At 32.6% G+C, this 15595-nt stretch overlaps 3 protein-coding genes across 5 annotated transcripts; 1 reads left to right on the forward strand and 2 right to left on the reverse strand.

Annotated features, from left to right (window-relative positions):
* Window positions 1-1094: 1094 nt before the first annotated feature.
* LOC101208638 lies at window positions 1095-2599 on the forward strand. Its single transcript, XM_004142302.3, has one exon. It carries the CDS (start codon window positions 1661-1663, stop codon window positions 2210-2212), a length of 552 nt encoding a protein of 183 aa, XP_004142350.1. The 5' UTR covers window positions 1095-1660; the 3' UTR covers window positions 2213-2599.
* A 1546-nt stretch (window positions 2600-4145) lies between these two features.
* Window positions 4146-9531, reverse strand: LOC101208395 (ankyrin repeat domain-containing protein EMB506, chloroplastic). 3 transcript variants are annotated; one of them, XR_004216833.1, is made up of 10 exons: window positions 9173-9531; window positions 8438-8842; window positions 7652-7731; window positions 7155-7253; window positions 6925-7023; window positions 6732-6830; window positions 6233-6331; window positions 6015-6092; window positions 5138-5278; window positions 4146-4473 (listed from the first exon to the last, which is right to left on the reverse strand). XR_004216833.1 is itself a non-coding variant. In XM_004142301.3 (9 exons), the coding sequence occupies exons 2-9, from the start codon at window positions 8814-8816 to the stop codon at window positions 5213-5215; spliced, it is 999 nt and encodes a 332-aa protein (XP_004142349.2). In that variant the 5' UTR covers window positions 8817-8842; window positions 9173-9531; the 3' UTR covers window positions 4146-5212. The 3 variants fall into 3 exon arrangements, 1 of the variants encoding a protein (XP_004142349.2); XR_004216832.1 differs by having other exon boundaries at window positions 4146-4780; XM_004142301.3 differs by having other exon boundaries at window positions 4146-5278.
* A 1321-nt stretch (window positions 9532-10852) lies between these two features.
* LOC101208151 (xyloglucan glycosyltransferase 4) lies at window positions 10853-13750 on the reverse strand. The gene is made up of 4 exons (XM_004142300.3): window positions 12807-13750; window positions 12401-12709; window positions 11910-12314; window positions 10853-11811 (listed from the first exon to the last, which is right to left on the reverse strand). Exons 1-4 carry the CDS (start codon window positions 13449-13451, stop codon window positions 11164-11166), a joined length of 2007 nt encoding a protein of 668 aa, XP_004142348.1. The 5' UTR covers window positions 13452-13750; the 3' UTR covers window positions 10853-11163.
* Window positions 13751-15595: the final 1845 nt, after the last annotated feature.

The raw sequence follows: 15595 nt of genomic DNA on the forward strand, positions 1-15595 counted from the left end.
CAACTCACTCCTGATATATACTTTAACAATCACGTGTGACTACTAAACTTCAACAATCATCTCTAGTGACCACCTCAATTGTCCAATCCACAGACTACCACCTTCAATGGACAACTATGAATAAATACCACCATGAATGCATTTTGTAGGACTTTCCACTTCTTTGTTTGACACTTGGGGATTCCACCAATATTGCTAAGTTAGGATCTACTAATGCTTTAATATTGTTTGTTAGGAACAATAACAGGCCTCAAGATATCATTGTGATTGTTTGATACTATCCACCTTGAAACCCTCGTAGTCTTACTTTTAGTTTTGTCTAAAAATTCTCATATCATTGGCTATAGTTGTCCTCCATTACATATTAACCATAGTTTCTACATCTAATCAATGTAGAGCTTTGGTCGCATTTCCAACACCAACTTGTAATCTAATCTACAAATTGATGTAAGGTACTATAAAAAGCCATAGACTCCTTGATGACCTACTTTTTTGTCAACATATATTAAACTCGTACATTTTACTAATCTAAAAGAGTGTTGTAATTTTATTATTTATATGGAATAATCTATCCCAAATACAATGGTAATATAAAAGGTTGTAACATATATATACACAAAAGTTTCAAGGTTGGCATCTCAACTAGTGCTAAAAATTTGGAGAACTATGCATGCAATTGGAGAGTTAAAAAAAATTAAGCAAACAAAAATAACCCCAAAAAGTTCATAATTTTTTAAAATATAAAAGACTATGCTAGATACCTCTAGCTTAATAGCTAACTATACACCACAAAATTTCACATAAACATATTAATGGTACAAGTATACAAAATTTAGACTTCAAAGTTCAACTCGATGTTTACTCCTTTATAGTTTCTTTACTTATAAAAAGTTTGTATTATCAAAATCGATATTATTCTATCATATATTACAAATTGATAACTAATTATACTAATCATTTGGGCTTCAAGTAAGATAACGTTTAGATTGATTTTTTAAGTATTTATAAATACATTTTTTTTTCACTTATGAAAGTGAATGGAAACACTAGTTGTTAGGAGTATTAAGATATAGTAAAGCGTTGAGTAAATGTTGGTAAAGCATAATTCAAAATTTGGTGTACCAAAGGGATTTGGAGTTCAACGCTGGTTGGCTCGGTGGTTTAAGCGGGCCGGCCGATGCCCCCTTCTCTCTCTCTCTCTCCCGTTGTCTTCCTCGTTTCGATCCACTCCGAAACACACCCAATCTGGTTCGGCTCTTACCAAGTGGCTTTGCAGTTCCAACTCTCTCGTATAGCCTTTCCTTTCATCCCTCTCTTTCCCACTTTTAACTTCACTTCACCGCTTTAGGTCTCTATTCGTCCATTTCTTAATCACCCCATCTTCTTAAAACTCTCCACTTTCTTCAAATTTCTGTTTTTTGTTTCTCTTTTACCTCTTTCTCGCATTTTTATAGCTTCTTAATCATCTGGGTCCTTTGGATTTCTTCTGGGTATTATTGTTTTCTTCTGTTTTCTTTGTCTTCTATTTCTAGGGTTTTGAATTTCCCCTTTCGTACACCTCTGATCTTCTCTTGTAATTGGAAATTGGAAATTGGAAATTTTGGTTTCTGGGTTTTGTTTGTTTCTCTAATTTACTTTCAGGATTTTGAGTTCTAAGGCGATGTCACAAGGGTTTGCGATCGAGCTTTATTTCGATCCAGCACTTGAAAATCAAGTTCTCAAGGCTTGGAATGTACTAGCTCGCCGTCAAATTAGTACCCAGCTCATCGAAATTGAGTCACGTCCTCACATTACCCTTTTCTCTACCCCGTTTCTCGAACCCACAAAAGTTGAATCGATCGTTAAAAATTTCGCTTCTAAACAGGAACCTTTGGCTTTGTCTTTATCGTCAATTGGTAGCCTTCCCAGCGACAACAACATTCTCTTTCTCGGTCCAGCGCCTTCGATTTCACTTCTTCAATTTCAGTCCCAATTGTGTGAAGCAATGAGGAAAGAAGGAATTGAAATTGGTGAGGAATATCGCCTTGGTTCGTGGATTCCCCATTGCGCTGTTGCTCAGGAGGTGCCTAAGGCTCGAATGGCTGAGGCATTTTGTGTTCTAAGGGATTTGAAGCTACCAGTTTCCGGGTATGCAATTGATATTGGGTTGGTGGAATTTTCCCCTGTTCGGGAGCTGTTCTCTTTTGTTCTTGGTAACACTGTCGAAGCTTGAAGCTTTGACGCCATTGTTGTGCTTTAATCTCATAGTTCTTCTCTATGAACTTGTATAACCTTCAATTTATTGTAGCTGTTTTAGAGGTCCTATTTAGACGCTAGAGCATTACAAATAAGGATACATTTTGTATTTTGTGTTATGAATTTGATATTTTCTATATTGTCTTCATATTACATTTGAATCTTACGTGCTAGTGCATTTAATAAACACAGTTGATTTGATTATTAGTGAAGAGGAAAAACCTTATAGGTTCATTCACTTGCTAAGGCTCTGAACTTGTTGGGTTCTTTGAGATGATTCCTGTATTCACAATTCATACTGTAGATTGTAACCTTTCATTGGATTCTGTTGAAATTGATGTTAAAGGCTTAGGCCTTTCAATTATAATTGCTCTTGGATAAACACTTTTACTTGCAAGTTGCTGTATCATGAACCTTTTTATGGGTTGAGTTGTAAACTGATAAGCAAAGTCCTATTAATTTAGACTTTCTGCTGTTGATGTGACTCAAAAAGTAGCTGAATTTGGTAAATTTCAATCTCATCCGTGGCTTGTTATGAACATTTGATTCACGGATGTCTTCATGGCCTACCTTCTTGAGTTCCTCTGTTATTAGTTGATATTGATCTCCTCTCTGTACATTTCCACATTTTCAATTTCATAAAAGCATTTGCTTTAGCTGTCCTCGAGTTCAATATGTTCTTCAGGGTGGCTGGACTTGGTTCGTGTTAGTGTTTAACTTCTTTGATCTGATTCCTATAGTAATTTGTTTCCTTACTTCTCTATGATCATTCATATGGAGACACTTAAGAGGGATGAGTGCATGTCAAATCCCTTACTTGTTGTGGATTGTGTATGAATTCATTGATCACTTACCCCTTAAATGTTGAGGTGCCTTAGGCGAAACTCATAACTAACCCCAAATTTTTTTATCTTGAGTTGAGAGACTTGTGTCAAAGAACACGTGGAGGCTACGCAGCTGTATGCCTCGTGACATAGCTACAAAAGTGATATCAATTTCCCGTGCTCTTCAAAAATATAGAAGCTCATGACTCTACCCTTGTAACCTTACCCAATTTCTATGATTATGAGTGAGTTAAGGAAAATATAGTGACTAAAGTTGAAGAATAAGTTCATACTACTAGTGATAATAATTTTACGATGTTGAAAATAATGGGATTATTGGTAGACATAATCTTTTTCCTTTTTTTTTTTTTTGTACTTTATATGATTATTTTGTTGATGATACTCTATTTACAACATAATCATCTGTTAATGTTTTTCTTTTAACTTAATCAAGTATTATGCTTCATATCATCTTGATGTGACTTTAATATTCAATGCTATGTTTTTCTCTTTTTTCTTAGTTTCGCATGAAGGGGTTGAGATATGGACCCCTTACATTTTGATAAGGAAGGATATAATCCTTAACAAGTCGACATCGCTTGAGTTGGATATGTAAAATAGGGCATGCTGTTATAATCAATCACATGCAAGCTCAAGTTTCTTGGCCTTTTGGTTTCTTTTCTTGCTCTCAAGAAAATCTTGTCCATCCAGCTTCCTTTTCCCTTTAAAAACCTTCTCATTCTTCATCCCTTCTAATACTAAGTTCTAGTTCCATACAACTTGGCATTTGTGTGTCATTACACTACAATAGTGTTCGCAAAGTTTAGTGAAATAGTTTTTACTTCAACAGATGTCTTATTGAACTTGTAATGAGAGGGAGATTTTTGTTATGTTAGATAATGGTAGATTCGAGGTTGTCCAAATTAGAACAACAAGTTGATCCATATAGCACGAGGATGCAACTAGCTCAGTCTGTGAGCCTAATGATTGGCCCAAGCTCAACCCAAGAGAGAATAGCGAGATACTAAAGTACCTCAGGGATGAAATTTGATTTGAGGGATTATGAAGAGAGTAAACATCCATACATACTATGCACTGCATATTTTAAGATTCAATCTCAACCCAACACAGTAAAACATATGGAAATAACTTCAATATCATCAGCTGATTCAAACACTGTCAATACAACAACTCTCATGATGAAACAGGAACTTCAAAGACAGACAAAGTAGAAACAACAAGAAATTCAACATTGCAGTACAGAATGACAGGCAGATCATTATCCATCAGAGAACTCAAACAATCTCTTTGAGGACAAGAAAAGAAACAAGAAGACCAAGAAACTTGAAGAGCATTGAGTGGGAATGTAAGGCCTCAGGTGCATCAGAGCTGCCATAGCTCTGAGCTTCTGCTTCTGTAGCCATGGAAACAAGCAAGCAAGCAACCCAAATGAGAACCATACCCAAACATTTCCGAAGATCCATGTTCCTTTCTTTCTTTCTTCTTCTTCTTTATGTTCAGACTGAGGAAAGGATGTTCTAATGGTGGGAAATTTATAGAGAGAAAAAAAGGATAATTTGGGAGAGAACTTTTTCATTGGAAGTGTCAAAATATGAAGCAAAAATTGTTTGTTACTTTTTCAGATGGATATGAATTTTGGTGTAGAGAACGGCATATAGGAGACAATTGGAGGCTGATTCAGCTTTCTTCATGGCTTCATGCTTTGCAGGCCAGGTGATAATAACAATGAGTTTTCAGGCCATAGGTTCCTCTAGTTATATGCTTACAAATAAATGTGTGAATATACTTTAAAATGTTCTTATAGCTCTAACACGTCTCAACTAGCTACGTAATTATGTTATTAACAAAAATGATGGAGATTTAAATATTTGTCCCAAATTTTTGAACGATTTTATATATTTTTTTAGATTGACTATACTTGATTCTAGATATTTCAAAGTGGAAACTTTGCTTGTAATTTGAAAAACAACCCGGAAGGGTTCTTAACTTTAATTCATCGTTAATTGCCTTAATGGATGTCGTAACAACTTTACTAATTAAATAATTGACATGGTTACCTTCTCTCTCTTTATTCTTTCTTCTAATCTCTCCCTTTCTTTAGCCGGCACATCGTTGTTGTTTGAAGAACCATATTAGAACAATAGGAACCCTTTGTTCCAAATCAGACTCATTTGAATTCGAGGAATGAATGATATGATCTGCAGCAACATACAGACAATAGTGAAGAGGGAGATTTTCAAGTATTATTATACTTCATACTACTTTCATTCAACATTTGATACAATAATAGACAATAATAGACTATATATCATTATTCTACAGAGTCTACACTTTTTAAATGTTTTCTTCATGTCAAGCAATGAATGAGAGATAGTATCCACGGAATTTTCCAAAGCTTAGATCTCTTTTGGCCTCACAATGACCTAACAAATACTTTATCAAAAGAAAAAAAAAAACCAAATAAGTATCAACTTCAAACCTCAGTAACCTAATCAAATTCTACCTTGAGCCTTCTAGAAACTATATTTTAAATCCTGGGGATTAATTAGAAATCACATTTGGACTTTAAGGACCATACACATGACTTATAAAACAATCTCAAGAACCAAAAATGTTGGTTCAAAAGTTCACAAAACTAAGTCCAAATTTCATATATATTTTATTCTGTGATGTTTGTAAGATATCAGATGAATTTTAAAATTAAATCTCCACATCTAATGTTATCATTTTTTACTCTTTACTTTGAAAATAAGATACCCTTCTTAGAATGAATTATAATAGCTTTGCATGGGGCATTTCAGCAAACGAAAGAAAGTTATGCACTTTATACAAAAGACTTAAATACAAAGTTTCAATACAAAAAAAAAAGAAGGAAAAACTGGAAGCATAATGTTTCAAATTAACACATCAAAAGGCTCCATAAAGAGGCACTACTTTAAGCAACTTGGAAAGATCGTACGACTTGAAGTTTTTCCCATAACACAAGCTCAAATCCAAGGCTGTCTTTCCATCCTGAAATACAATAATTGTATCAATTCTACTGATCCAGAACTATTTAAAATAGGAACCTTTTAATAGTGAACTACAAGAAACATGTCGTGTATGGTTATGGTTTCAAACCATGCATTAACGAATCGATTACGAAAACTTACCTTGTTTCTTCTGTTCCTATCTGCTCCATTCACCAACAAAATTTTTGTTATATCTCGATTTCTACCTTGGATGGCGATGTGCAATGCCGTCCATCCATCCTATATAAGTGTTAAAAGGCAATTTAGTTATTAACACTTTGTACCAAGAAAAGTAAACTAAATGTGTTGATCTGTTTGGTAATCATTTTGTTCTTTGTTTTTTCAATTTTTGAAAATTAAGTCGTTTTCTCTAATTTTCTCACAATGATTTGCATCTTTCTTAAGTACAATAGATTTTATCTTTAGTCAAATTCCAAAAATAAAAACTATTTTTTTTTCATTTTCAAATTTTGGTTTGTTTTCTTAAAGCATAGTAAATAATATATAACAAGAAATTTAGGGGTGGAAGTAAAGGTTTATAGGTTTATTTTCAAACACTAAAAAACAAAAACCAAATGGTTACCAAACAGACTTTTTTGTTTTTCTTCTTGTAGTTTTCTAAAGGAAATCAAAAGCTTACAGAATCTGCAACATTGACATCAACTTTGTATTTAATTAGCAGCTTCACGATTTGTTTTGCACCAACTTGAACAGCATAATGAAGTGGGGTAGCACCATTCTATCAAGAAGACAATTACTTAGAATCATGAATTTTCTGAAAGCAGTCGTAGGAAATAAACAGAAGCAACAGTATAACTGAATAAACTACTAACTTTGTCTTTGATATGAGGACTTGCACCTTTTCTGAGAAGATGACCAATGACAGCATCCTTTCTTCCTATAATTGCTTTATGTAGAGCAGAAAAACCATCCTGATTCACCACATGAAGCCTTGGCTTATAAAGTTCATGTAAAGAAACTATGGTTTCAAACAATGAAAATTGGATATTAACAATCAGCCAATGATTAGGTGCATCCTAGTTTTTTTCTTAACAATATTCACCTCGTCAACAGAGTCAATGTCGAATCCACTGTCAAGTAGTTTGTCCATTGGAATAATCTGTCCTGATAATGCGAAAGTGTGAAGTGGATTCCATTTCGGCTGAATATGAAAGGAACCAGAATTAATTTTTTGGTCAAGCAGATTTTGAGCATTAGATAGAAGTGTAGAGGAAATTCAATACACAAAAGATAGGTTAAGAAGAGTAAAAAACGTATCTTAAGGCCATTTTGATAACCATTTAATTTCACTTTCACTCGTAAGCTATTTTTTTATCCATTTTCTACCGATATATTTAAAAACTAAGCAAAGTTTTGAAAATTGAAAAGAAAAAATAGTTTTCAAAAATTTGTTTTTATTTTTGGTCTTTTGACTAAGAACTCAAATGCCTTTTTTTAAGCAATGCAAAATTTATAGTAAAAATTTGAGGAAAACAAACATAAATTTTTTTTAAAAAATGGAATCATTATCAAACAAAGATTAAATATTTCCAGCATTACAGTTGACAGTTTTTCCACATTCAGAGTAGCATTCTGTTCCAGAATTGCTCGTTCTTCTGGTTCCAAAAGTTGTTCAACCTCTGCAATAATTAAGCATCCTTCGATAATTAGAAGGTTCTAGCAAAGGGAAATATATTAGATAAGTGTATTTAAAAGACAACAAATAAGGATCATTGGGCACCCCACCCATAATGGAAAATTAGCTAACATCAGAATGACACGGTCCAATCCAAGAGAAGAGAGGTGAAAGTCAATTGACAAACTGGTAGTAGCATGCACTTTTATTCTAGAATCAAACTTCTTCGGTTGTTCCTTCGCAAAATAATGTATATTTTCAGCAAGTAAAATGGACATAGGACAAGAACAAGCAATCCACAGATGTCTTTACAAGATAAACAAAAAGAAAGAAAGCACGTGACCAACAAATGTTTTGAAATATTCTCTGGATGCACATATTGTTATGCAATTTATGGTATCTTTCACAATATGTACTTTAGATTTTATTTACTCTGTGCTGAGCTTCTACTCAATCTCTTTACAAAATCATAACTAGAGATGGCCTGACACTCTCACAATAGGCCCAAATCTTTCTTGTCGTGACCAAGAGCCTCACATACAGATTTTAAATAGAAGTAAAAACCTCAAAACTTAAAGATTAATTTAGAATTGTCCTCAACTATCAAAGACTATGTACGTATTATATGTATTTTTCTTTTTCAATATTCTTAGCGAAAAAGATTGAAAGAATGAAACAGAAACATATATCCAATGGAAGCGAGTAAAAACCTTTCTGAAGATCCTCCTCATACTTGTTTGCAGCAGGCTGATCAATAATCGAGACAGCCTGAACATTTTCTTCTCCTTCCCAATCACTTTCAAAATCCAGATCATAATCATCTTCTTCATCAGACTCACTGCCGCTTCCATCATCAGGATCTTCCCAAGTTTCTTGACGTGATTGCGAAAAAGACACTTGGTTTGACTTTGTGACAAAAGTTCTCACCCTTAACCACTTTTTTGAAAGAGATAACTGGAGTTCTGTTCTTCTAGGACCAACTACATCTAAGCAGTTGATGGTGCAACCCAACAATGGACTAGAAGCAGTAGCAACAACATAAACAGGAGGAGCTTCAAAGGGAACTAAAGTTGACATAGCCCACGACATTATCCGTTTCTTTTATATGGTATCAACTGAAAAAAAACATTTACCACCAAAAGAAAAAAACATGGGTAGTTAAACAAAGCTCAAGAGGCTTGAGAAGCAATAAATAGTTCACTTAGACATATCAGCAAACATCTTATGGGCAATGAACTCCGCATCGTAATTCAACCACTCATTGGGTGTTTCAGCAATGAATAAAGAAACCAAGTTGTGTCGCACAACTCGAGTAAGAGAGTACTACATGCAGACCCAGAATTCCATTCGATAAAGAATACAAATTTTTGCTGTCTTAGTGCTTGTCAGATACCAACATAAGAAGAAATCCCGCAATTACATAGAAATGGTAGGAAGTCACGAACCTAAATCAGGGAGAGAGAGGAAAGTTGAAGCCTTATGAAAAATCTGCAACTAACAAGAACAAATTTTGGCGCTTATACAGAATAATCGAAAACCCAAAGCCGAGTAAGCGCCAAATTGCATCTTCCTTCCCAATAAGATATTGATAACGGAAAGAGCGCTGGATTACCGGCTCCCTTTTCTTTTTTCAATTTTTGTCCTAATCACCTATATTCAAGCACGATTAATGATCCACCCCTCACAAAATTTGACTACAAAAATGAAATTCATCATTGAAATTGCCATCTACTTGAACATATAGCCATTCCTAACACACAACAAGGTTGTGGTTATGATAGACATAAGTCAATTATTCACTCAATATGTCATAAAATGTATATATTTTTTTTTGTTTTTGGTGGAATTTGAAAACTTCTATTAAGTAAGATTAACTCGGTTAACCCGAGCATTGTTGAACTTGGCTCACTTTAGTTTATATTACTTTTTAAATTTTTTTAATCAATCATTTGTTTATGTTTAGATTAATAAGTGTATTAGTTTATGTAAGTTAAATTTTTATTTACTCTATAACATATTCACAAGCCATGAGGGAGACCTTAGAACTATTCTCACATTTTATTTAGAACAAAATGATTCAATCTCCCTCTCAAACTTTTGTCAAAAGTAGCAAGAAAGAAGAAAAAAAGGTGTTACTAAATAAGTAGATAAAAAAATGGAATAAAAATGAAAATTTATACCACACATTTTGTTCCAACATTTCCTCTTTTAATTGTTTTTCTTAAAAAAAAAATTATCAAAAATAAAAATTTTGGCAAAATATTTACCATACATATAGCAAAGTTTCATATTTTATCCCTAATAAACATTGATATATACACCGATATACTTCTATAAGTAGTATTGATAGACAGTGATAAAAATTTATCAGTTTGTATCATTGATAAAATCCAAAATTTTGTTATAGGTTGTAAATATTTTAATTTATTTTGCTAATTTTAAAAATGTTCCAAACCAACGTTATTGTTTAATTTTATATTAATTTGAGTTATTATAGGCATGATAGAACCATGCATTCAATGTTTCAAAAAGAAAAAACGAATAAAAGAGTTTAAATTTAAATATCAAAGTTTAGAATTTTAATTGATACAATTGTTAGTTTGAAATTATAATTGAGATATCACTGGTATAAATTTTTTTAGAAAAAAAAAATAATGATAAAAAAGTGTATAATACATTCATTTAACAAATTTTGATAATAGATGTAACGAATAATATGAAATTTAGTTTAATTTTTACATTCGAATCAAATGGGTCTACAAGCATAGTTTCATTTTAAGAGAAGTAAATGCAAATTAAAGATTTTGCAATTTTATTTGTGATTAATTGACTTAAAAATAATAACTAATTCATATAGATTAGAATAACTAGATGTCAACATTAACGATCGTATATCTGTTCGTTACAATGTTATTATTTCCTATTCTCATCAACTCGTCTAGAGTAGTTTGCATCTAGAAAAACTATTTTAACCTAGGGATTATAAATATTTTAACTATTTTAACTATTTTAACTCATAGAAATAGAGGAAGGAATTGGAATTTGGAAAGAGACCAAAAGTATATTCTTCTTCTCTTTTTTTCTTTTTCCAAAATAAAATAAAAAAAGAAACAAAAACAGCAATATTAAAATAACTTATCTCTTATACTCAGAATTGCCATTATTTTGTGTTTGAAGAAACTCATATACTAACAATACTATAATTTATCATTGTACAAATTTACTGAAGAAGAACAAAAATAAAAAATCTAAAAATCTTTATCTACCAATTTTCAAACACCAAATACCCTTTTTTTTCTTTTTCTTTTTTTATCTCTTTTCAAAATCTATCATTTTTAATCCATTTTGTGCCCAATCTTTGAAGGGCCTAAAAAACACCAAAAAAAGAGAAAAGAAAAGAAAAAAGAACTTATGAAATCCACTCTCCAAAACATTTTCAGTTCATTTGTTCACCAATCAAGTCCAAACCCACCACCAGGAATGACAAACCTTGAAAAAGCAAGAAATAGAAATGAACTCCATGTTCTGACAGCAAGCTTCTAGCTGATGCAGTGAGCAATAGAAAAGCAAGAGCAAGTTCTTTTCTATACACCTTGTTTCTCTTCTTCTTTGAAGCCACTTTTTGCTTTATCTCTTCTTGGTTCATTTTACTCAACAACTCAAGCCCCGACTCTGAATGTCTCCTTAAAATCTTCTCATCGTTTGATGTTTTCGACTCTCGTTCTGCCAATGCTAAGAAGTCGGATTCCGATGATCGTCCTGTCTTTTTCGTCACTACCCATTCGTATGAACTTCCAAGCTGGAATAGCCCCGAAACCATGGCATTGAACTTTGTGACGGACATCGTGTTTTCAAACAAGAGATATGGGATCAAGAAGGGGAAGGATTTTGGGGATGGAAGAATGTTTAGGAAGGACATGAAAACTGGGATGTAGCAGATTACCCAAAGAGGCAATTCTGCTTCTGGAATAAACATTGTTAATGGAAGTATGATGCAAAACAAAGTGAATGAGTAAAATGGAAGTATGAGTTTTCTCAACAGAAAGAACAGAAATATCAAGTTGGTCTTCTTCCATATTGATATCTGCATGTAAAACATTCATTCAAATCCAAATGATTAATCGGAATTTTAACCTCGACGTGTGAGTCGGTTGTATGAAATAGTAATGTTTGAAAGTATACCTTTGAAGTAATGATAGAAGGAAGGCATAATCTGAAGAGCTGCATTGGACCAGAATGCCAACGGTGTTGCTGTTTCTTATAAGCTTCATATGATTCAGGCAATTCACAAAGCACTTTAACATCATTGAGGAAGATGAATTTCCATCCCTTCAAGTGAGCTCGAACAGCAATATCCATATCTTCCACGGTTGTTCGCTCGAGCCAGCCACCGGATTCTTCAAGTGCTTTCGTTCTCCAAACGCCTGCGGTTCCATTGAATCCAAAGAAATTCAGGAAAACTCCATTAACTTGCTGCTCCACTTCAAAGTGGAAGCACAAGTTGATGTTTTGGAGTCTTGTTAGTAAGTTTTCTTCCTTGTTAACAAACGCCCAACGAGCTTGAACAAGACCCAGCTCAGGATTTCCCTGTAGAAATGTTTAAAAAAACAGTAAATTTCCATTTCTGGTTGTTGAAAATAAAAACTTCCATTGATTAAAAACTTCATCAGTACCTTGAAATGAGGGATACATAGTTTAAGGAAATCTGGATTGGGCTGGAAATCTGCATCTAAAATAGCTACAAACTCATAATCTTTAACATAATCACAAGCCATGGCGGACTTGAGATTCCCAGCTTTGTATCCAGTTCGAATCAATCTATGTCTATAAACAATGTTAACACCCTTTTCATTCCATGACAGAACTTCTTCTTTGATCAAACGCTGGAGATTTCCATCGTCTGAATCATCAAGAACTTGAATCAAAATCCGATTCCTTGGCCAATCAAGCTCACAAGCAGCAGCGATTGATTGTGCATAGACCTATTCAATGGTGTTAACAAATGAAAATAGATCAGATCAAGTTGGAGACTGATTGAGGAATAAAATAAAACACCTGAAGGAAATTCTAAGACCTTACCTCTCTCTCATTACACATTGGGATTTGAACAAGAACCATAGGAAAAGTTGAAGCATCTTCCAAATCATAAGCATCATCTTGAATCATGGGTTTGATTTTCTTGTACTTAATCCAAAAGCACCCAAAACAGAGAACAAGACGATCGAGAGATTGAATCAAGAACAAAACAACGCAGAATTTCGAAAGCATTAATACCAATGGAGCAATGTAATCAATACGAAACGCAAGCCAAGAAACATAAAACCACTGAAGAATCCCATGAACTTCAGCCTCCAATGGCTGAATCATTCCTAGATTCCACTTCTTGAAATGCGCAACAACTTCAAAAATCAAACCCACAATAGAAAAAACAAGAAACCCCTTGATGAATCTATACAACTTCCCACGGTTTTTAGAATCATTTTCATTAAGACCCGCATGTGCAATGCGTTTCTTAACAGAAGCAAAAACAGCCTTCACAGTCATAGCTAACCATGAGAAGAAAAACAGAGCTCTATGAGCTTTAAGAAGAAGAACCCATGTGAGTTGCTTAGGACTAGCAGCCTTTTGCTTTTCAGGAAGTAACAAAGATTCAGAGCCATTGATTTCCACTAAAGGGAAGCTATTATGCTTCTCAATTGTGACAACAACAGAGCTGGGAGCCATCTGGGTATGAAATGGAAGGGAAAACAGAGAAGAAAAGGAAGAACACCCAGATGAGAAAAAGGGAAATATTTTCAGTTGGAAGAAGATATAGCCATTAAAAGAGAAGAAAAGAGTGAATATGTAGTATTGGGAAGAGAGATCTGTGAAATGGGGGGGGGGGTTTAAATTATTAAAGGGAAACTGAATCCAGAAGTTGAGGGGGACTTTCCCATGAAAGTTGACAGAACAAATTTGAGGTCAAAGGGTGTTTAGACAGACAAGAAATAGATCTCAAATTTGCTGAAGTGAGCTACTAATAAAGGAAGAAGAAAGGCTGTTATGTATATATATATATATATATATATTTAAAATTATTTGATTTTGGGGATTGAAGAAATAATTTGGAAAGACAGGTCTTTGTTTTCTCCATAATACTCTGTTTCAGTTGAGTAGGGCCATTAGAGTGAGACCTACTTCAATAGAAGAGAACAATTTTAGAACAAAATTTGAACACTTTTTTTTAATGAAAATGGAAAGCTTTTTTCTTTTTTCTTTTTTTTTTTTAAATTCTAAAAAGTTTTCTAATTTATTAGGAAAATAAATGGAAAAACAAGAAATAGGAAAGAAAATGAAAAAAAAAAATTTTTAAAAAAAGCTCACTAATTTATGAGGAAAATAGATGAAAAAACAATAGAAATGAAAGAAAATGAAACTTTTAGAGAAAACCCCACTAATTTATGAAGAAAATAGATGGAAAAACTTTTAGAGAAAACCCCATTATAAACTTTTTTAAAAAGGCCACTGATTTATTAGGAAAATACATGGAAATTAAAACAAAGAGAAAGGTGAAAAAATGAAACTCTTTTTCTATTTTGAAATTTAAAGAAAAAAAAATCAAAACCCTTTTTACTTGCCAGTAATTTATGAGCTTTTTACTTTCATTTTTTAAAAAAAGGCAGTAATTTATGAGGAAAAGAAATGAACAAACAAGAAAAAGGAAAGAAAATGAAACCCCTTTTATTATCTTGATATTTTAAAAGAAGCCAACTAATTTATGATGAAAAAAAAGAAAAAAAAAACCTTTATTTTGTATTTTAAAAAGCCCACAAATTCATTACAGAAAAAAGTGGAAACACAAGAAAGAAATTAAAAACAAACAAAAGAGAACCCATCTTTTATTGTTTTTATTTGTTGGAAATTCAAAAAAAGGACACTAATTTATTTATGGAAATAATAATAATAATAATAATAAGTAAACAAATTTTTTTAAAAAAAAGGTCAGTATCTAATGTATGGTTGGATCCTTGCTAGCAAAGATGATATCTAGTATCTTAACTTTAATGGGTATCTCATTTCATTAACTAATATTATTATTTTTTCATTGCTTCCTTTTTTAATATAATATTTTTTATTTTTATTATTTCATTGCTCATCTTTGGCTGTGTGATTATGTAATTATTAAGACAGCTATGTCAGTTTTTTTGCCTTTTAATTATTGTTCTTTTCTCTCTCTCTCTCTCTATTTCTCTCATATGACTATTAATAATAAGCATCTAAATCATACTCTCATGTGCTCTAAATTCAACTTCTTCTTCCTTCCTTCACTCTCAATTTCCATTTAACACCTTTACTTATACTCTTTTTTTCTAATGTCATCTCATTCATTTACATCTAATTTCTTTAATCATCAATTTAGATGCTAAGATTTGGGTTTCATATAATTCTCATTAAAACATACTAAAAAGTTAGATGACTAAGATTTCAAGTTCTATCATATATTTGATCTCACAACACTTCTTGAATCATATTTAAAGAAGAATTTTTCATTAATTTGTTTCCATATTATTATGCATTTATTCTTCTGATTTTTGCTATTTCCACAGAATATATCTAAAAAGTTGCACATTATTTAAAGCCCATTAAAAATAACTTTATAAAATTAATTATTCAAACGTATTTTTGTATATTATAAGACGAAATTCTATTCTTTAAAATCAAAATGAATATTTTTGGATTAATTAGTTTTGTGAATAAGAGAGTTTGATGATAAGGAAGCGAGACAATTGCATAGATTGATTGGCGGTGGAGGAAGGCCAATATTGGTATTTTGTGGGGTACATTTTAGATATTACTTTTCAAATTAAGTGGGTCATCAAACAAGCCCC

Source organism: Cucumis sativus, chromosome 5 (genome assembly GCF_000004075.3).
Source record: "Cucumis sativus cultivar 9930 chromosome 5, Cucumber_9930_V3, whole genome shotgun sequence".
NCBI classification, from domain to species: Eukaryota; Viridiplantae; Streptophyta; class Magnoliopsida; order Cucurbitales; family Cucurbitaceae; genus Cucumis; species Cucumis sativus.